This window comes from Haemaphysalis longicornis, unplaced genomic scaffold (genome assembly GCF_048455015.1).
Source record: "Haemaphysalis longicornis isolate Haplotype H1 unplaced genomic scaffold, Haemaphysalis longicornis Haplotype H1 scaffold_2, whole genome shotgun sequence".
Taxonomy (NCBI): Eukaryota; Metazoa; Arthropoda; class Arachnida; order Ixodida; family Ixodidae; genus Haemaphysalis; species Haemaphysalis longicornis.
Window position 1 is genome coordinate 38,105,950 of NW_027526295.1, and position 22,438 is coordinate 38,128,387.

A 22,438-nucleotide genomic window follows, 5' to 3' on the forward strand; every position below is an offset into this window, starting at 1 on the left:
TCTGTATTTCTCAGTTAGTGGTACATGTTAAGCGGAGTTTTACCTTACAAGTGAATAGAGCGACACAATAAATATTGCGCAGAACGACACCAGCTAACGCGAGGTAAACGCAAGCACAAAAAACGAAGTTCTCAGGAGAACTTCGTCTTTTGGACTTTGTGTGGTTCTGGGCCGAACAAGAATATAAAATAAAATTAGAAAGTAGGCGCACTGTTTAAACGAAATGCGCGAACAGTACAAAGGCCGAAAGATATGATTTCATTTAACAAACCTCTCTGCAAGAAATCACGCGAGGAGCCGGATGGGACCGGAAGAGCATAAAAAGGGAAGCGAAGAGCGAGAAACAAGTTGCGTTGAAAGGAGGTCAGGCGGACATTTTTACACGACATTCACAGGGAAGCTACGAAATAATCGGCTAGGTTTTTATTGTTACGAAATGTTCCGCATAAGAAGTCGATATCCGTAATGTTTTGATATAAAGAATCCTACAGTGTACACGACCAAGTACAAATCGTCAGCTCGAGACGAGGCCAATGGTTTAGTGTCAGCAATACACCTTTCATGTCGGCAAAATTTTGCTCTCCTGTGCCAAAAGGGCAGGCGAGAGAAGAAAAGAAACATGAGACAGTAGGGAGAGCGTTGAGACGGTGGTTTCTAAACTGGAGATTGCTGCCGTCGGAATGCTTGGGACGTTGCCATGTAGGCGCCAAGTCAATCCCTGGATCACAACTTGCCTCCGCGCCCAAGTGTTGTAGAACACCTAAGTACTGTTTATCATGTGGTAAATTCAAAATCAATGTAGTAGAATTGTTGAACTTACGTTTCAGTTTTTAGACCAGACATGGTTTGGGGACGGGGTTGAAGTAGATGGCTGAGCTTCTATTTACATATGAAGCGCACATATCAAATTCGCGGAACAAACGTCGTGGAGCAGGCAGCAAGTTGATTCTGTGCAGTGTAAAGACGTGACTTCTGTGGCGTCAGATGTCCAGTGGTAGCATGTGTCTTCTTCATAAAATCATCATCCCTTTCTTTTGTGACCACTATTTGCTTTCAACTTCGATTGCTGTGACTTAGGCTTGCGAAATAACCCGTTTTAGCTTCCATCCGCTTTGTTAGCAGGAATAATCTTTGCACCACTCGTAGCTGCTGCTTGTGCAGTTCCCTTTATCAAATTTCGCCTGTAATTTTCGCACGTCTCTGTAAGACATGTTACGTCTATATTCAGCCCGTGGTTGTTCAGTGGTTCCGGGTTTGTTAGGCATTCCGGAGTACACATTATAGACCCCTGATCGGCACAAAGTTTACCCATATTTTTTAACTCAACTAGTTACCTTGTTTACACGAGCTTCTCTGAATAAAAGGAACTCATTTTGAGTACACATGTACGTGGTTGGTATACTTTGAGATGTTGGCAATTGTCTGTATCATTCGTTGTCGATTTTATGCGCCTTAAATATGGTATTTATGTCGATACAAATAAGTAAACTCTGACACTAAACAATTCAAAAACACAAAATTCAGCTTAACACAAGACTCGAGGGCGTATAGAAGCACCATCGTAATGAGTTAGTGATTTGGAATCCGTTTTTACCTGCAAGAGTATTTCAAAATTTCCTAGCATTTTCAGCAAGTAGCGGACAAAGTGTATTCATAAAGAACACGCTTTCAGCATTCTTCAGCGCGTTTCATACTTATTGAGACAATTTGGGAGAAGCACACCTAGAGTCAAAGAATTTTCAGCTTTCAGATTGAAGAAAGAGCCGCGATTTGTTTTTAAACATTTTAGCTGCACGTCCACCGATGCGATTTATGTCTACGAGGAACCACGAGTACAGTCGAGCCTGTTTATAAAAACGTAGTATTGGAACTGCAAATTATTTTGCTGTTCTCAATATTCGTTTTAAGAGAATAGGTAAAAATCGCCTCTAAAAAATCGAAAACGTGGCTCCCGCAGAAATACTTTATGCCTTGTTGCATTTCAACCTTAATAAACCAGAACATGAGTGATCCGGAAGGTTACATAAAAACATAGCAAAGTTCACTTGACAAAACAGGTCTGCGATTTTACTTATTTGATGAAAAAAGTTATCTTCGTCTGGTGGCTACTCAAAGCACTCTGCAGGATGACGTTTTCCATAGTGTGCGCGAACAAAACTAACTTTATACTTCTGCAGTTTTGACGACGGTGGATTTCTTTACAAGTGTCTTGTAATACTCGCGGTAGAATATGTCTTCGTTATATCTGATATCGCGCGCGGCTCTGACGGTTTTATTTTCGTTGTTAGAGAATAAGTGTCATTGAAATAAAGCGTGACTAACCACAGTTTTCATTTATTTCGCTGCTGACGATATTTCACTATATCAGCGCTAGTTATAACGTGATTCAAGTGTAGAGGTATATAATAATTCCATAGCTAATGTATTATACGTTTAAAAGTGTCCAGTTTCTACCAAGTTACTGTTAACGATTTCGGCGTGTGGTTATTCAAACACACTCCGAGGTTATCGATTGTCATCGTCCCTTTCCTTTGTGCCCAATATTTGCTTTAAACTTTGGTTGCTGTGACTTAGGCTTGCAAAATTACCCGTTTCATTCTCCATCCGCACTGTTAGCAGAAACAATCTTTGCCCCACTCGTATTTGCTGCTTCTGCCGTTCCGTTTATCGATCTTCACCTCGAATTTTGCGAACGTCTCTGTAACACATGTTACGTCTCTAATCAAGCCATGGTTGTTCAGTCGTTCCGGGTTATATTGCACACCACAGTTTTAGTTTCTTTGTTAGAGAATACGTGTCATTGCAATAAAGCGTGACCAACCATAGTTTTTATTTATTTCGCTAGTGACGATAATTCACTATATCTGTGCTCGTTATAAAAAGGTTCAAATGTAGAGGTATATATTATATTCCATCGCTAATGTATTCTACGTTTAAAAGTGTCCAGTTTCTTCCAACACACTGGTAACGATTTTGGCCTGTGGTTATTCAAACACACTCCGAGGTTAACGATTATCATCATCTCTTTCCTTTGTGACCAATATATGCTTTCAACTTCGGTTGGTTTGGCTTAGGCTTGCGAAATTACCCGTTTTAGCCTCCATCCGCACTGTTAGCCGAAACAATCTTTGCCCCACTCGTATTTGCTGCTTGTGCAGTTCCGTTTATAAATTTTCACCATGAATTTAGCGCACCTCTATGTAACGCATGATACGTCTAAAATCAAGCCATGGTGGGTCAGTCGTTCCGGGTTTGTTTGCAGAGCACGGTTTTACTTTCGTTGTTAGAGAATACGTGTCATTAAAATAAAGCGTGACCAACCATATTTTTTATTTATTTCGCTAGTGACGATAATTCACTATATCAGTGCTCGTTGTAAAAATGTTCAAGTGTAGAGGCATATAGTAATTCCACAGCTAATGTATTCTAACAGCAAACTAAAAAATATCCACCTTTCTTTACTACAGATAATATTTAGTGTCATTTGCGGAGGAATAACTGTGCCGTCAAGAAATAATCCTTTAATTAAAACAGCCGTAATGCTTAAACAAATAAAATCGACAAAAGTGTTGAAAGACTGTTCACGGTGTTAAAACTCGAATTTTGATTTTTCCTGGCTTCCCTTCAAATTTAGAAAAATAAAATTCCAGCCGGAAAAAATAACACTTTTACACTTGATAAACACGAGCGGCAAAATCAGAAACTAACGAATTCATTGTAGCGAAATAGAAATTGCCTGATATAGTAACTGGGCTGTTTGAGTGTCTTGGAATGATAATGTTTTGTGCGTCATGCAGGCGTTTATATTACTTTAGAACTGAATTAAGTGGTCAATAAGGTGAACATAAAATACTGTCGGAGTGGGGAATGGATACGTACGCTGAAAATTTCTGGGCATGCTTGAAGAGTGACACCAAGTGACAACTATTGTCCGCAACAGCGAATAAATCGATTATTCATTTTATTTGTGGTCACTGCCACCCGGGCAGAGTTTGAAATGTCTTGCCGGGATAAACATTTCGCATGGTGGTTTTAATGAATAGCGGTTTGAGGAAAAACAGTTTTTAAACACATCACTCTTACAAGCGCATTCTCAATAAACTTCTATTCTAAGTGTTAAGATTCATAATAAGGTTCGAGCATGTATTATTCACGTCGCAGGTGGGTGGCTTTACGGTAAATTGACTGAAAGCATTTTGAGCGAACATTCCAACGGCGGCGTTTTAGAAATTCCCACTCCAATGTATCGGTCATTTTTGTCGCTTGCGGAAGCTGAACGGGTGGCTTGGTTTTGTATTCGGTCGAGTTTAGAGATGTTTTACTGGTCGATTTGTCCCAATCCGTGGAGGCATAATTCATAAGCGTATTGACGTTTGATTTGTATAAAAGCTCATTTCAAACTTGAGGAGTATTTTTAGCATTCCAGTAAAGGAATCCAAAAGCTCTGAGGCCTGAGCTTCAACGTCATCCACATTGCAATTCCGAGTGAAATCGGGCATACAAAAAAAATACTCCCAAGTATTTATACCCAAACAGCTGTGTTACTGTAGTGTTATTCACACTATATAAATGAATTTGTTGCATTGTTTTGGTTGATATCTAATTGGCGCGCATTACCAAGTTAAACGGCATGTGCTAGTTTTACACCACAAGTTAATTCATTACTGGCTTCTCAAGTTAATTCATTACTGGCTTTAGCTTATCAAGCTTAAATGCAGTGTGCCGTTGTTTAAAAATGCGATAATATTTTCTATTTTCTGGGCAAGACCGCGGTGTTCCCTAGAAAACCTTGGCGTACCCTTATTGCGTCTCGGCGTCAGTACTCATGGCGGAATATAGCGTTCACGTAGCTTAAATCATTTTCCCTCACCATTTACCGCAAATGTGTTGCGTTCTTAGTCTCGGCTTCAGCTTTAAAAACTTTAAAATAGACACTCATATCATCATTATTCTCGTTTAAATTACTTTTTTCGTTGTTATACACTTGTCTCCCTGCACTGCTAACCGCTTTTACGCACACACAGAACTTTCTTGCACCCTTTTTTGGTCGATAAGGGTGTAAGAATCTTGTCCTATAGCAAAAAGTTAAAAAGGTGCTTTGGCAAAAAAGAGGTGTTCGGATGACTAAGGGGTGTCGTGTGAACAACCTCAAAAGTGTGTAAGGTTGCTCAACACCTTAAAAAAAGGCCAGCCAGGAGTCAGGGCCAGGGCAGCAGTGCCAGGGCAGCAGCTACACGTACCAATGTGAATCAGCGGAGCGCACAGCATTCAACACAAACAGTCAATACTGCCACGAACCATGAATTGGGTGAAAGTGTTCTGGGTGAAACTGAATTGGGTGAAAGTTAAGTCGGCAAAAGCTGTTTTTTTGCAACTGAACACCTATTTCACATCATTTCGACAACCTACAGAAAACCAAGCGTGTTGCAGTCGGTAAACACTCCTTTCTGCCACACGGCTATACTCTTTTAATTTTGAGGGTTCAAGTTGGTGTTTCACTTACCAAAGCTAAACTTGGGCCATGAGGTGCAGCCATATGAAAACGAACGATCATTGCATAGAAGCAGTCATTTTTTTGTGTGTGAAAATTTTTTGCGAGTAGAGAATTATATAAGGGGATCTCTTGTTCTTTACAGTGCTATTATGAGTTCAAGCATGGCATTATTCAATGAACTGCCGAACACCTTTTCCACACGCTTTTTACACCCTAAGAAAAACATGGGTGTTGAACTTCATCAACACGCTTTTTTAAGAAAATGGTGGATGAGAATGAATTAAAAGGGTGTAAAGCCCACCCAACACCATTTCTCCACTTCTGCTACACCCTTTTTGGCTAAACGGGTGTAAAAAGCTCTATTCTGTACTCTAATCCTATTTCACTGATTACCGTGCTATGGTCGCTTATTCCAGAAATTAGCGCAATATGGTGGATTGAAAGATTTCTGTAAAAATTGAGAGGAGTAATTGGGTTGAGCGAAAATTTGAGATGTCAGACTTTATCTGCCTAAAGCCTTGTGGTAAGATTTAACCCGAGCGCACAGCTCTTCTTACGTTATTAGGGACTGCTACGTTCCCCCAAGTGTGTATATGCAGTTTTCAAACATAGCTTAGTTTACTGTCTTCTACAGGGCGTCATGCATTAATCAAAATTTCCTACTGGAAACAGCTCAGTTTATGTGCTGAGCGAGTGTTGCTAATTTCATATCGGTAATCACAAATACAAGGAAAAGGGCGTTCAGATATTAGTCCAACCAGACCTGCTGCTGCACGAAAACGTGATCGTTATATCTATGTTTAACGCAGAAGAACTTCGGAGTATGAAATACAGTACGGTAGCAGTTTGGACACAGCATGGTACTACATAGACGGTGGTAAGTAGCATGTTTTTTGTCAGATATTGACAAAATGCAATCACACATGTTGCAGGATTATGTAATTTTACATGTCAGTGTTAATATACTATTAGCGTTTAGTTTATTTACCGAAGGGGTTCTCATAGATAACAACAGTGGATTCAGAATCACTATTTATTTGTTTGCGCGCTGTAAACCTGCATCTGGAACTTTGTTGATGTTGTAAAAACATTGCTTTAGAAAGCAGGAAGAGGGAAGGGAGACAGGAAGAATCAGCAGTTTTTGGTGGCCGTCCTAGTTCGGCTAACGGAGGGCCATTGCCCACGTTTTCGCCAAGTAGAAAAGGCATTCCTGGTATTAGAGATATCAATTCACGAACAACATTAGGGGAACAGGTTGGTGAGGCACAAGGAGGGGAGATGGTGGGGGTTGAGTGAACATAGCAGGAAAAGGTGTTGGGACACTTACGAGAGTCGTTGTAGGGGCAGTTGGGTGCATATAAGGTGGGTAGATGTGTTGGTGGGTGATGTGGACGTGGTAGGTGTGAGTTTTAAGTCTTCTCGGCTAGATGCCTGAGTCGGAAGCTCGGTGTGAAGGGTGGTAAGAAAGGTAGGTGAGCGGGAGGCTGTCTGGCGTAACACCGTATACGTTGGTGTACAAAGGAGAGAAGAGGTCGATTGTGGTCGAGATGTGCGCCATCTCCCCTGCTAGCACTATGTTGGAACGTGCGGGCCACGGCAGGAGCCACTTCGTTCCAACGGAAAGTGGTGTGGCTGGGTGTCTACACAATGCGTGTGAGGGGAAGTGTAGAGCGTTTAAACAGAATCTGCAGCACCACGTTGGAAATTCTGACTTTGGCGTAGCGACAGCAGGCTTCATGACAGTCAGTCTCATCATAAATTATGGTGAGGGGCTATGCGGTGTTTTGCGCCGTGTTGGCTGATGCAGCTGGCTGGCTGGAAGTAAGCAGGGTGGTGGCCTTTGTGCGCACTATGAAATCTACGTATGCCCGTTGTGGGTGGGAGCAAACGGCGTTCGTGTAAGAAATAGTTGAGTCGTTGTTGCTTCTTTGAGACGAGAGGAGCTTCCATTGCCGTCGGCGTCCAATATTGTTTGGTGGCCCAAATCAATTGGAAGAAAATTGACGCGGATGTGGCGCGTAGAGCAGTAGGTATTCATTGGGGATATCGGGAGTCCGCGCGACATGTCAGCCAAGCCTAAGGAGCAGGTGTCGGTGCGCCTGGTAGGGTGTTGTCCCTGGGGCTAGTTATTTGTGTGGCCTTCCATAGATTCGATGAAGCTGTTATGGAGGCCGAGTGGCAATATTCGATCTGTGTACGCTAACACCGGGAAGCCGAGCGCCGGCTTTTGGGGTTTTCAAATTGCAACATCGGTATTGTGTGATCTTTCAGTTACTTTTGATAATTTTGCTTTACATTGCTTTTCAGATGCCTGCCACAACTTTACTGGATACGCTAGCTTCAGCGACTACCGAACGTGCTTGGTGACCGTAGCTCCCTACTATCAGGACAACAGTGAGTACATTTTCATCTACCTGCACGCGATAAAACATTCACGTTACCATCCGCGCGTTCACACAAGGCTAGACTGTGTAGCATTAGTTTCTGTTGCTCAAAATGGGCAACTTCAAGGGAGCGTTGCGTTTTAATCGCTGGAGAATATGGGGCACTCTGTCCTAAATTGGCGTCCCGTTCTGACCACATTGACCAGGGGTGCTGATTACAGATAATTAGCAGTCTAAATAGAAAACCACATAAAGCAGTGCTATAAATGGCCAGTATAACAACACACAGTGCCCCTGCGCATAAACGAATCAGAGGCGAAATGTACGAGCGCATATGGCGGTGCATACATTACATTTAAAACATAAAAGTCCTTCACAATGCATACACCCAAGCTATTCGTGGAAATCATCTTGTTTTAAGCGGAATATACGCAGAGGACAAAATTGGCGAATTCAAAAAAAAAAAAAAACGCACAGCGTTATTTGTTTATATCCGGCTGCAAAAAAAGTTATAAACTACGAAGAAAACATTTCAGAGACTTTCTTTTCCAATTTCGCGCTTAGGTGAAACTTCGAGCTTCTCTCGTTCGCAGGCAATGCTCGCAATATTTGCGTTCCTGGGGCTAGATTGATTGGGAGCACAATTGTTTGCGTTCACTGTGTACTGGATATTTGCAGCTTCCTTCCTGTTGTCACTCCGTCTTGTGTTCTTACTGCCGCCTCAGTATTTCACGACTGAAAGGGTTTCTTACATCACCAATTCAATGGTGCTGTTGTATTGTGCGCACAAGGACACAACTTGTTATCGAGGGTGCACGAATCTCGTTTGGTGTTCGTCATTTTTTTGTGTTTTGTTTTTAAACGTGACAAGCTGCATGGCCTGTCAAATAACAGGGGCTGATAAAGACAGTGGTGAATTTATGGCACATAAATTATTTTCCGGTCGTAAAAGGCGCCTACCGATGCAAACGCCAGTGCACACTGGTCGTTGTGCACAGGAGCGTGGGCTCGCATTGCATCACAGAGCAGCTGGTACAAAGAGTTCTTGCTTGCGAATTGAAGTCAGTATATCACTGGAAACAGCGAGCTGCAAAAGGGGTATACAGCCCGCAACGAATACTGACGGACAAATGAAGCGCTAGACACAAACCACACTAGGAAAAAAAGTCGGTTTGCTTCTTCAAACCTTGCGTTATCATTATGGTAAACTAAAATGAAGATTGTAAGAGGTTTGTGAAAACAAATGCACGGTAATTTCCTATCCACGCGGACTATTTGACTACTTATGGAGTTGCGAACATTTGTTTTGCTCAAGTTATTTAGAGACATAAACTTTCCTCCTACGGTGAAAAACGGAAGGATATTTATGAGGATTAACGAGCCGACGCTGAACAGGCGGTTAGGCGCGCCGTAGTGGAGCGCTGCGGAATAATTTTGACCACCTCGGATCTTTACCGTGCGCCAAAATCTCGAACACATGGGCATTTTGGCTTTTCTCCTTCATTAGAAAAGCGGCACCCACGGCCGGGAATCGAACGCGCTTCCTTCGGCTCAGCAGCACAACACCGGTAGCCATTGAGCCACATCGGTTGGTCAACGGCGGAAGGGGGCGCGCTGTGTGTGAAATCCATTCTTTATCTCCAAGGGATAGTTGAAGGCATCTCAATTAACACCGGTGGCTCTTGCTCCTCTTTTTTTGCAACTCCGAGCTGCTGCTCCGCAGACAGTATTTATTACGCATGCCGATGTGCATGAGGCCCTATGCATGCTGTAAAAAAGTGAAATTTTCTTTTAGTGCTTAACAGCTTTGCTGCAAAAAGGCAACCTAGGATATCTCTTTTAATGCTCCTGTATTGTTAGCTACCACAAGCCTCTTTATTGTGATTCTGCAACTTCAATATGTTTTATTCTCACTCATGCACAGCCTTGCGTGGGAAAAAAACAGTAGTCGTGATTTAGCTGAACGTATCTTAAACAATCCGTTTCATCTAGCTGAATCAAAAACAAACGTATTTAAAGCGACGTTGTAGACAGTCGACTCATATTCGCAAAGAATCACAACGTAATTTCCTAAAGAAAGGAGCTTAACCACTTTCCCTCTCCCGAAATTGTCCGCAGCTTTCTGCCCATTTGAGCAATTGAATGTTGTCGCAAGCCCAACTAGATGGAAGGACAGTAAACACGTGCTTCATTTATTACGTGTGTGTCGATAGTCACCTACGTTGCGGCTTCCCTGTAATATAGGATAAGATCAAGGACGTATGAGCAGCAATCATAACTAGGTTTAAATTGGAGTAGACCTACAGTTTGCAGATGATGCGTAGTAAGCATTAGTCGGTAGCTGTGAAGAGTTTGCGGTGAAAAGCTCAATGGAGGAGTTACAATTACTTATCCCCTCTACCTCCTCACATTTGACCCAAGAAAAAAAAATGTTGGTTGCAGAGTTCCTTCTTCACGTATATAAGGTTACATCATAGCTGGCAACTAAAATAGAAAGGGGGTAAGGCCAAATAGGATTTAGAGGAATAGTTTATGCCCGGTCCTTCAAGTTTTATTTTGTGGGGGGCGTTTACTATGAAACACCAACGCATGGATACTGCGAATATTGTGTCGGGTGCAGCCTAGTGTGAATAGGACTATCGGCAATAAAAAAACAATTCATAAAATATGGGTTGCTGCTTCAATATTTTGGGGACTTCGGAGGGCTAATTTAGGTTGCTCAGCCTCGCCAACAAAACGGTTGTTCGCATGAAACAACTTCCTAAGTCGTTGCGCTGTCCGGGTCTCAATTTTATGTCGGGGAGTGTGCGAACCTACGACCACATGCGTACCGGTTCCCGCGGCAGCTTATTTTGTCATATAATAAAAATATCTACCTTTTTGGTGGAAATTAAGGCCGTTACACTGTCCTTTCTGTGGGGGTACTCGTCAAAGAATGCTACGCAATTAAAAACGACCGTGTGTTCGGTACGGATTGTCGTAAACCTTTATTTAATAATTGTCGTAAATTAATTATTCAATTATTGTCGTAAACCTTATGTCGTAAACATTTAATACGCTACTACCCGTGTCTTTACTCTAACAACCAATTAACACGCCACTACTCCGCGGCTTAGCATCCCCTCAGGGTTCCCACGTGGGAAGATGGTGTAATTTTGTTAGAGCCTCCGTGAGCGTTCAGAGATAAGCGGACATAAACGAAAACAAACCGCCGTTGGTCTGATGCTTCATGCGTAGTTTTTTCACCAGTTCTAGATTTGGATGGTTTCTCCACTCGTATATCATCCACCTGATGCAATATAGTTAGCTTATTCAACCCAACTACCCCCTCCCGCCACCCCATGCCTGCTTGGCCTTGCCTGATATTTATGTGCATAGAGCGAACAATAATTTATTTATTGTTTTGTTTATTAACTTCACAGTCAGCCTAAACACCATTCGCCAAGGGTGTTGCATATGGTTAGCGTCACGTTGTTGAAAAACAGCACAGTGTTTAATAGAAGGTGTCACAGACTCCCCGGTAAATCTTATTTCTGTCGAAAGGCCCGCGTTTCGTAAAATGGCATGTGAAGAAAGACGGGCCACTGTTCAATGCTGCGTTGCACAAGATGTGATTTTCAATCCCTTCATTCCATCCAGCTAACGACGTCGCTGGGCCCGCGGGTTGAAGTTACTACCAGCGCAGCAGTCTGCTCATTTAAAGGGGTCGCATTACTGTGTAGCTTAGAGCAGGCAATGCTTCAAGCATTATCAGGAACATCGTCGTTTTGATTTTAAAGTCCCTTCTTCGTCATGGTCAGTCATAAATACAACCACTGAAGGTATTAGCAGTGCGTATTTCTTTCTCCTTGATGCAGAGAAAAACGTGCCCGAGAATGTTTTTATACCTTTAGTGCATTCTGGAACGTCATTACATATTTGGTGTCGTTTTCAGTGTGCATACTGTGGGTGATCAAGGCGCTGGCGGACCACATTCCTAAGCCCTGCATGGATGCATTTCGTGTTGCCTGCGGTGAAGGATATCGCGACTACAGCGAAGAGATGTGCCAGACTGACTTAAAAAATGCAACTGGAGACGCCGACCCGAAGAATGACGTCTCTGCACCCAGTTGGGTTTGAAGTCCTATAGCAGCGGTTGTTTTTATGTTTATTTGTACAGGCCGCCTAGGGAAAATAAAAATATTTTCCTTAAGTTTGATACGGATTGATGGGTCGTTTTATTTATTTATTTATTTATTTATTTATTTATTTATTTATTTATTTATTTATTTATTTATTTATTTCCCCGTGGGCTAAGGTTTATTCGGGTACAAAGACGATTGGTTTCGTAATGGAACATTGTGTCAGCATGGGCTAAGGAAAAACAGTACGCACGCAGAGAAAAAATGCAGAGAACATTTTTTACAAAGAAAGCTAAAGCGCAGTGTTAAATTCACATAATAAATCTTCGCACTCTCAAAGCTCTGAGGAAGTAGCAGCGAAACTCGGGTTGGTTTCTCTCAATCGACGCACCTGTAAAAAACACCTTTGTTGGTATTTACGGTTCAGCGCTCTTCCAAGTTAATTAGGTGGACCAAACGTGATACAACTGGAGTTTTTACGGACAATAGTCTTTCCAGGGCTAGGCAAACGCAAACAATTTTCTGCCAGTCTGTCTGTCTGTCTTTTGGTCCGTCACCGCAGCCATACAACCAAATGGTAAAATCAATTATTGGGGTCACGTTTACATAGGTGAAATAGAACCAATATTTTAAGTCATTAAATATGCTGCATATCTGCAAACAGTCTTTATCAGAAAGGTAATGTTAGGGTTACTTGAGGAAGAATGTCAATACATAACTCGCTTTTTGCAGTGTTTCTTTAAATTAAAGTACCTTTATGATCAATCTTTCGATAAATACGACAACCAATCGAAAGAAATGTTTTAACGATGATATCAAAACGAGGTTACCGCCCAGACCTCCCGCTTGAGGCTCTAGTGCTAAGTCTCAAGAGTCGCAACAGATGGCGTGCCAGTAGAGCGAACGCGGTAAAACCGAACTCCGCAAACGTGTAATAGATGGATGCCACAGAGTTAATAATGCTGACTCTAGAGGAAAAGCTGCCAGGCCAGCACGTATATTAGACCGAGCTAAACCCATACAGTTAATACTACTGACTCACAAAACCCGCGTGCAGCCATGATTCCGCCAATAATGCGTTGCCCGCTCTCTTCTTCCCTGCTAAAGTTGGCGGCAGTAATTAGTATTCACCTGTGAACCTACGAATTTTATCATGTCAGCCACCGCTGCAGTGAACGCGCGTATGCGCATGCAGGCGCATGTATAACTTCCGATTTTCAAAACGTTGTGTGAAGTTTTTTCTGTGTTAGGTACCCAGCTTTTGTGCCATGTTAACGCGCAAGATGCAGTGTTGAATTCCCCGAAACTTAGACAGGTAGCGCGTAGATTGGCGCGTGCTTCATACGCTCGGAGGAAGGTTTTGCGGATGCGTCAGGGGAATTCCGTCGTCACTTCAGAGTTGCGCGGACGCGTTTTTTCCAGCTTCTCCAAATAGGAGGGACTTTATTTCGGCGGCACGTTGCCCGATGGGCTGCCGCGCTGGACTTGTATGTCGACCGGCTTACGCTCTGCTGGTGTGGGCCGTATACCGCCACCAGCCGCTCCCAGTGCCCGTCAGTCTTCCTGGTTGGAACCGCAGCAGCTCGCCCCTAAGCTTCACAGATCCCGTCGAGGGTTCTCACCTCCCGGACACAGCATGACGACAGCCAGCAGAACACCAGGTGTGTTGTGTGTGATGGTATCGACTACAGTAGAACTACTTTTTTGTAGTGTTTTATAAGTTTTCAAACTTTACTTTTCTCTATTTTACCCTGTTTGCACTCTATTCCGACCGCCAGACTGGTCTGAATTCAGGTGCGCTCCCACGAGAGCTCAATTATATGCCCAGTCCATTTCTCTTCCTTCTTCCTTTAAAAATGAATCACTTCCGCCTGATTGCTTTGTCCATTTTTCCCCCCTGATTGATTCACCCTTGTGCGCGTATGCGCTAGATCTGTATATCTTCATTTGTGTGTGGTAACGCAAATCCGTTGATGTCCAGGGCTAGTTCAGCGTAAGTTATTCTTTATTGTCCTGTCTCTTCCGCCCCTTCTGAACATATTTCACCGCCTCCCCTTGACAATACCGTCAAGCTCCGTTGAGCTTCTCTTTAAAACCGGTTGCTTATCTAGCGAATAGAAGTTTTATTTATCTTCGAAAAACTCCGAATTAAGGGTTTCAATGATCGAAAGAACATCCATCGATGGAAGTTTCGCACACACCCGCACTCGAGTTTTACGCACCTATGTGTGGGAATTCCTTTCTACTTCGCCGTGTTTTCCTCTCGGAATCCATGTTATTGTGCAAATAAAATTATCGTTATGGTTATTACGTGGCGTTTGTTTCATCTTTCAAGCAAATAAAAGACCGTTCAGTGAGAGTATAACAGTTCACGTAAGCATGATGGTACATATAAGCTAGTCATCGTACAATGTTTCGGACTTTTTTTTTAATTTCCGAATCATATATACTCCGAGGGAGCCAGCCTATCTCCCAGCAACGTCTCACCTAACATGGCAAGACCTGCTCATGGCGACTTAAAATCAGCAGCATCCACTGCGGGGAAGTATGCTTGTTACAGCTGCACAGTGCAGTCCGGCGCTTTGGGGTTGTCTACCATGACACTTACCAATAGGAATAGGCGACATTGTCTTACGTGAATTTGTATGTCTAGCCTACCCAATGGTTACGAAATGATTAGTGTCAACCGCAACAAAAACAAACCAGGTGCCAGTCCACTCAAAAACAGAGCGAGCGCAGACAGCATTGTTTTGTAACTTCCGTTGTTTATCTCCACCATTCTTCGTGCGACAAAAATGATACGCATGTAATTTAAGTGTAATAGCTCATTCTGCAAGGCTATAAGCCTAGCCTAACTTGTCTTTGCTTTTAGAGGCGTCAGCTAATCGTCCGGCTGCCCAAATAGATCATACGTTCTCTTGCGAGAAAGGGGATTGTGGGTCGCATAACCTTTTTTTCCCTACTTTTATAGCTTACGTGAGGGATGTTTGTATTAAAAGTCAATGTGATTCTAACGAGGCATTCAGACGAACCAAAACTTGCATTCTGCCTTCATGCCCCATTTAAAGTAGAAACATTATTATAAACCATATGCGGAATTGGCTCACTTCCGTAAAAAAAACTGCCCTTTAAGGGTTAAATAACATTGGCTCGTCTCTACCACCCGTTTGAATACTGCGAAAGAGTGGTTACTGAATTCACCGGCTTCTCATTTATATGAGTTTGAGTGTGGTTATTTTAATGTGTACACATGTTCGAAGCATCAACTACGTCCCATGTGTAGGAAAATGTGTCGTTAGACTTTTTTCCAGTCTTGTTTCGCTTTTTGTTTGCTTAATTTGTGCACCTGTTGAAGATACTGTGAATTACGTGTGATGCAAATAAATGTATTACTGGAAGCTCTTTCTTGGTTTTTTTTTGTTGTCTTTGTTGTAACTGTGTTCGCTTTCTGTCGACGGTGCTCTTGAGATAGAAACGGGGTTGCGGCCTTGTATACCTGTCTACTGCAGCTTTTCTTCCTTCGCTCCTTGTTGGAACTTTGTCCTCTTCTTCGCTGTAGCAGACGACGCTGCATCATCGTCAGTTTCGTCTGACGACGAAGCGTGGCACGCGCACGGGCTACAACCGCAGCGAGTTCTATTAAAGCCCTCATTTTCATCAGACGTGCGCCCTCCGCTCTCTCTCCACGGCTTGCAGCCGAAAGACATCGAGGTCCAATTTATGGTGCCGGAAACCCGGGATCTCGCGACAATGCCTACCTCATGGACGCCTGGAGACGCGCAAGCCCTTTGAACCGACGCGACGCTGGCGATCTTCGCCCAAGAATCCCCGGCCGCCAACTTGCCGCCATAGAACGGCTACTCCGACATCACCAGAGCCTCCGCTCTTATCTGGACGGCGTAATTATCGAGCGGAAGCAGCGTTGCGAGGGCCACCTGGACTTTCGGCGTCCGAAGTGAGCTTTCTGCTTGAATGAATGAAGCGCTCCACCAGCAGATAAGGAAGATCGGCGACTGAATTTTTAACGAGACGCCCGACGACCTGCTGAATAATGAGACGTCGAACGCTGGTCGGGAACAGGACAGTGACCCTGAGTTTCGAGCTGCAGAACGCCCTTGCATCCAGACTACCCACACGACCGCTGAGCTGCCCGACTCCCGCCACGAGGAAGTCTAAGCTGCCTCAGCTTGATTTATTCAAGTTTGACGGGAACTGGAAGAACTGGCAGCGTTTCTGGATGCAGTTTGCATCGGCTGGGCACAACAACAGCGAATTGAGCACTGCGGACAAATTCAACTCTTTTAACACCCTCGTGACTGGAGCAGCCACGTCAGCCATTCCTGTGCTTCAGGACCGCTTGGAGTGCTACAAGGACGCAGTTGACATCCTGTAGAAGCGCTTCGGACATGAAAGAGTCATTGTCTAAGGTCATCTCAGAAGCCTTCAGGACCTGAAACTGGTTTTGTCGTCTAGCAACACACAGCAATTTCGACGTCTCTACGATCAGGCACATGTGAATGTATGAAGTCTGAAGGCTTTTGGCACTAGTCCCGCTAATTACTGCCTAATGTTACGGCAGATGCTTTTCAGAGTACTGCCATGTGACATGGTTCTGAAATTTCACGAGCGCTTCAGCCCACCGACGCCTTCACTTCAACAACGGCAACCACCGCAAGTAATAAGGGGCGGACCGAACCAGACGGCACAGCCTGAACAAGAGCTTCAGCAGCTTCTCCAGTTCATCGACCATCACGTTCAGTGTCGAGAAGCTGTAGAGCACCAGACAGGTGTAAGGACCTCAGACGTCGCTGTGACCCCAGAACAGCCACCTAGGAAGCAGTAACACTGTGACGTACACAGCCTGTCAATTCTACACCCTTCAGCGCACAACACTCAGCGGTGCCTGTTCTGCCAGTCGAAAAAGCATCGTTCAGAGGTCTGCGACTTCGATTAATGGAACCTCACACGAATGAAACAGCTGCTCACCAGGGAACGTCGATGGTTCCGATGTCTGAAGAAAGGCCACTTGTCCAAGGATTCCCGAGGTCGACTGCTCTGCAGCAAGTGTGTTCGAATTCATGCAACCACCATATGCGTGGCAGACGCCCCCCGCAGCAGCAACGTGGCCTCTACTGGACCCACCGTCCTCCTCCAAACTTCGACCGCAAGTACGTCTGTCCTTAGCTAGCGGAAACACAGAGAGGCCCGTACAGATTGAGGTGCTCGAAATCGACACAATATGCAACGAGCACATTCGCGTACCGGACGACAAAGTTATCACGACGATCAGGGAAATACACTTGGACACGCATGCCCTCACATCACAGCGATTCGGCGAAAGCAAAATATCGATCCTGATTGGGGCGGACCATCACTGGGAGTTTGTAACAGGAAACGCTAGGGCAATGCCGCTGACGTTTAAAGCAGTGGAAACCTTCCTAGGCTGGACAGTTCAAGGCCCGCTGCCATTAGGAGAAAATGCCACGCATTGTGCCAACGCTATCGTTCTGCGATCGTGCGTGGAAGCCAACGAGGAAACTAAAGCTCTGAAATGCTGCTCAGACTTTGCAAGCATCGTAAAATACAATGACGAGCGAATCTCGGACACCAAACAGGTGATGACACACTTTAAAAAACCATGCAAACCAACGAATGAGGGACAAGACGTTTTCGCGTGGAAACCAAGCCTTCTCCTAGAGGACAGCTTTGCCGTTTCGACCATGCGGCGCCACAGCTAAACGAAACACTACGAAAATATGCCAGCCTTGTGAGAAGGTGTGACGCAATGGCTGCAGTGCACCTGGAAAAAAGAACCAAGAAAGAACCGAACGCCCCTCTTGGTTCTGCACGTCCACGCCCAGGGCCTCCATGGGGGAGTACGAGATATCCTGACCGGAGTTCGCAAGAGGTGCTGGATACCAATGGCCGACAACTAGTAAAAAATACAAAACATTCGACGATGCTTCGTCGGCCGAAGTTTTCAGTCGAGCCATATTCACTCAAGCAACAATTACATCCGCTCTGCACCTGCGTCAACGGTCAGCGGGGGAGAGTGTTGGAACGTTTTTCTCTTCTGTGCTTTAGCAGACGACGCTGCATCACCGTCAGTTTCGTCTGACAACGAAGCGGTGGCACGCGCACGCGCTGCACCCTCAGCGAGTTCCATTAAAGCCCTCTTTCTCATCAGACGTGCAGTCTCCGCTCTCTCTCGACGGCTTGGCAGCCGGAGTAACTCGAGGTCCATTACACTATCTTTTCTGTCTGGAATTATAGGAGCAGAAAAAGTTGTAACACAAATAAATTTAGTTTTAAATATCAATATGTGTTGAGTGGCTGATTTCTTTTGTGTTTTTTCTTCTGTCGCTTTTTTAGGTGATGTGACGGAACGAGACAGTGGGCTCAGTTCAAAACAACTAAATTGGATATATGTACTGTTCAACCCAACTCGTGTCAGAAACATCTGCAGCCAGCGCTGCAGGCTTTGTCTGCGTGCATAGATATGCTGAACGTGCATGATCAAATATAATGGGTTAAAAAAAACGCCTGTATGTTTTCGACACCTGGTCTCTCAAGCCGCTGCACAACCACGATTCATACATACCAGTTACGGAATTACTGCCAGAGAAGGCACACCTTACATTTGGGTGACGGAATCATTGTTTGGACAGAAGGGGTGCTTTCTGCAAAATCCCCAGTTACACAATTTTTGTCAGCAGAAAACAAACACCTTACATTTTATTTTGAACAAACAATCCATGATAAAAGTCAAAGAATATGTAATACAAATCTTCCTTAATCCTGATCCTGTCCGTTTTCAAAAATACGGAAAGTGGTACCTCCGCGTTGTTCCGTTACATACCTCCGGGTTGTTCCGTTACCGGATAATTTTTTTTTCACTGTAGTGAACTCTGAATGAATGAGGGAGTGGAGGTGGCCGTGGCTTTATTCGTATCTTAGGAAGATCAGCCGCTGCAGCACGGGGGCAGATAAGCTGGTTTCCGCAAGCAACAAAGTGACACAGTAGACGACACCAAAGTGTCGTAGAGTGAAGTGTGGTAGAGATCCTCACAAAATCCCGGAGAAGAGTTTGACGTTGGGCATGTTGGTACATACTTTGAAAAACGGTGAAACCCAGCCTTGTGGAGAAGTACATGAGGAGAGAGTAGGACAACCCATTGCCCATTGCCGACATTGTGGATGAATGCCCCTCTCTGACAAAACAAAAATAAATGTCAGGGAAACCACAAAGGGCGAGAGGGAGTTTATTGAAGCTTATCAAATAAGAAAGAACACTTTGGATGAGTGCGTGGGCGCGCCCACACTAACGGTATCAGGCGGTGAATTGTACGGCGGTGAATCGTACGGCTGAGTGTTAAGATTTTAAAAAAGTGGCGCAGTGAACGCGGCTCCTCTCTTAGGGATTACTAGTGCTGGCGCACCATGGCGAAGTACGATGCTCTCAATGAGGAACTTTGCAAATTCAGCAACTCTGCTCAGGGCAAGAGCGTTTCTTTCGCCGTACCATGTCGAATAATCTTTCGCAACCACACTCCGTCTGTTGCCCGAGGACGACAAAGGAAAAGGCCCCAGCAGATTCACGCCGACATGCTGAAGCGGTACCTTTGGGGGTAGACCGGTTGTAGCAAACCATACGGTTTTGCTGTCTGCATTTTTATGGCCGCGGATGGTGATGCCCACAGATTTGTCAACGATGGTAGGACCTCATCCTGAGCATTTATTTCAGTGGACGTCGAATAGATTCCAAACTCGATTAAAGCGCTTCCGAATACGTCGTTTGTCTTCGCCACTAATGATACTATGTTTAGTATTTGTTGTTTACCGCACTTAGAATGGCAGAGCGCAATAGAAAGTAATGAAATTGATAACGCCAAGAAGCTCTTGCTGTTGCGATGGCGTGTTGCTAGGGTTTCCGCCACCTCGCATACATTTTCCTGCTTCATTCTGTGCAGAGGCCAATGTTAAGTTTTGTGGCGTGTTCTAATCATTTATTGCTTCTATACAGCGACTCCTGTCCTGTACGGTCCGATAAATGCTGATTTCTATCATTAAGTTCGTTATAAGTGTTGCCATTTTCCCGTTGCTGACGTCAACAAGGCCTCGCGCTACACATATTTCTCGGGTGAAATGCTGTGTTCGGCATTACCGGAACTGAAAGGTGATAGCAATTCTCGATAGTAACCAACTTGGTAGCTGGAGGACGTAGGGCAACGCTGTCGCCGCACATACGCAACGCAGGTCTTGACGTAAAGTCCATCGCATCGTTGACCGGACGAGGGGTCGAAAATGTAACAAGCAGCTCCCGTAAGTTCATATCAGCTCCGTATTCTCGAATAAAGTCCAAACCAAGTATTAGCGGTTTTCACCGTTCCCGCAGCCCAACAGAAGAACCACGTAAGGCGGCATCTCTAATTCTGATTGGGGCAGTAAAGACTCCAGTTGAAAAAACAAGGTGGCTAGGTGGCAAGCAGCTGTGCTTAATTGGGGCCCAAACAAGGGCGTTGTGACTGCGCTGCTTGTCTGCGAGTTGCCAGGTTATAATCGAATAATAGGCGCCTGTATCGACGAGAGCAGTTACCACTGGGATTTTCGACCAGAACGGGACTATCGGGCAAAATCAGTTCGTTTTCTTCAAAAGGCATTTGAATCCAATGTCGTGCGGGTGTTTTGTCGGTGCAGACTTTCGAGAATGCTTCACAGCGGCCTCACCCCCGGAGGTCGCTGATCTCAGTTTAACCGGCGCAGGCTCGGAGACCTGCTCCCGGTTGGTCGAGGGGAGACGTTACAGTTAGGTGACGAGTACCTGCGGGGTGAAGAGAATCTTGGCTGATGAGTTACGGGAGAATCGGGCGACAGCTTGTTGGTGGAAAGATAATCCTCGATTTGTCGTTGTCGTTCCCCGTAGCGCGGTCCATTCGGATCGGGCGTTAATCCACAAAGTCCCATCCGGCGGCAGGGCCGTGATGGATCCCGCGACCGGCTTCCCCGCAATTGCAGCAGAGAGAACGATGGCCGGGCGTGCGCCACACAGTCACTTTGTGCTCGAGACGTTTTGGATCTTACTACGGGGCCGCGTTGAAGGTGCGTCTGAGTGGCTGCGTTATTACAGGTGGAATCCGGGGAGGGACCCAACCGGCGTGCGGAACACACCTGTGCATTTGGGTTCTTCGTCCGTAGTCGCTGGAATGAGTACATCCGCGTGTGTTGGTACAGGGCGCTCAACCCTGGTTTGTACCACGGGAGTTATTACTCGTCGAACTTCGGCACGGATGACGGCGGTAACGGCAGCGAATGTTGCTCGGTTGTCACCATGCAGGAGCATCAGCGGTTCCGCACACGACGCTTCGCACCGGCTCCCATATGGCGGTTATGTCGTTAATTGCGAAAGCGCAAGTAGCCAAATTCTCTTGACGTCCGTACTCCATGGTGCGCTGCTGCAGTTGCCGCTCTACAGCTGCCGCTTCCCGAAACAGTGGTTGGTGGGATCCATACAAGACCAGCACAGAGCTACTCCTTCACACCTCGCATCAGGGGGCCCACTTTCTAGATGTGGAGCATCTAAAGCTCGGGGCTGTGTCCCTGCCTTCCTTGTCATTGTCGTTGTTGTCCACCGACCGCACCTAGACCTAGCATGCCTGGCCAGGCACCGCTGATTATGATTGTGTTAGAATGCCCTTAGGGATTGGCCAACCAAAGAATCCATCACGAGGTAGCTTCGCGTGCAACCACTGTCTTCATCTTTTCGTAGGGGAGCCGCTGAAGGAGAATAAGGAGAAGAAGACAAAGCTGCGAAGAGGAGGGCGTGTACGTTGCTCTGAGCCAGTTCACCAACGCCAACAACCTTTACCTCACCAACGCTGACGCAGACTACCGATTCTACCACAGACACGACAACATCCACAAGAACACGATGGACGAGTTTGGGCGCCTCGAGAAGCGCCGCCTGCTCCCCTTCATACAACAGTACTTCCGTGCCTTTGCCACCGGTGTGGACCCGGACACGGAATTCACTCTGGCGCTACTAAACACCAGATACCTCAACATAGCGGCAACACAATGGAACCACATGGAACCCCATGATGCTTCGCATCCTCATCAGGGTTCCCCACGGGAAGACGGTGTAATTTTTTTTGTCGTCACTCATACCCGGATCAGCTCGCCTAAACAAGCCCGGCATGTCTTCGGTGAACATAGAGATGCTCCCATTTGGCTTTTGAGCCCCGGATTGCACAGCAAGTTCTCCTTTTTTCTTTCAACTTGCTGATTTTGATGGCTTCGAGCAATCGCCGCCAAAACTCTGGCGGGCTGGTCAGGGATCTCTCGTGCTTTTCCAACACTTTTAGGCAAAGTCTCCGAGTAACAAGTAAACATTCCGCAGCTTACGTCCATCAGCCCAGCTACACGGTCGAAATGCTCGACCC

The 22,438-nt window shown here is 45.2% G+C and overlaps 1 protein-coding gene across 1 annotated transcript in view; it reads left to right on the forward strand.

Moving 5' to 3' along the window:
* LOC144167063 (uncharacterized) overlaps positions 1-12,037 on the forward strand; it is a 50,038-nt gene extending 38,001 nt beyond the window's left edge. The window contains exons 3-5 of the mRNA XM_077696454.1: positions 6,304-6,371; positions 7,802-7,888; positions 11,813-12,037. Coding sequence (XP_077552580.1) covers positions 6,304-6,371; positions 7,802-7,888; positions 11,813-11,997 — 340 coding nt within the window. The 3' untranslated portion in view covers positions 11,998-12,037. The remainder of the gene's footprint in view (positions 1-6,303; positions 6,372-7,801; positions 7,889-11,812) is intronic.
* The last annotated feature ends 10,401 nt before the right edge of the window (positions 12,038-22,438 follow it).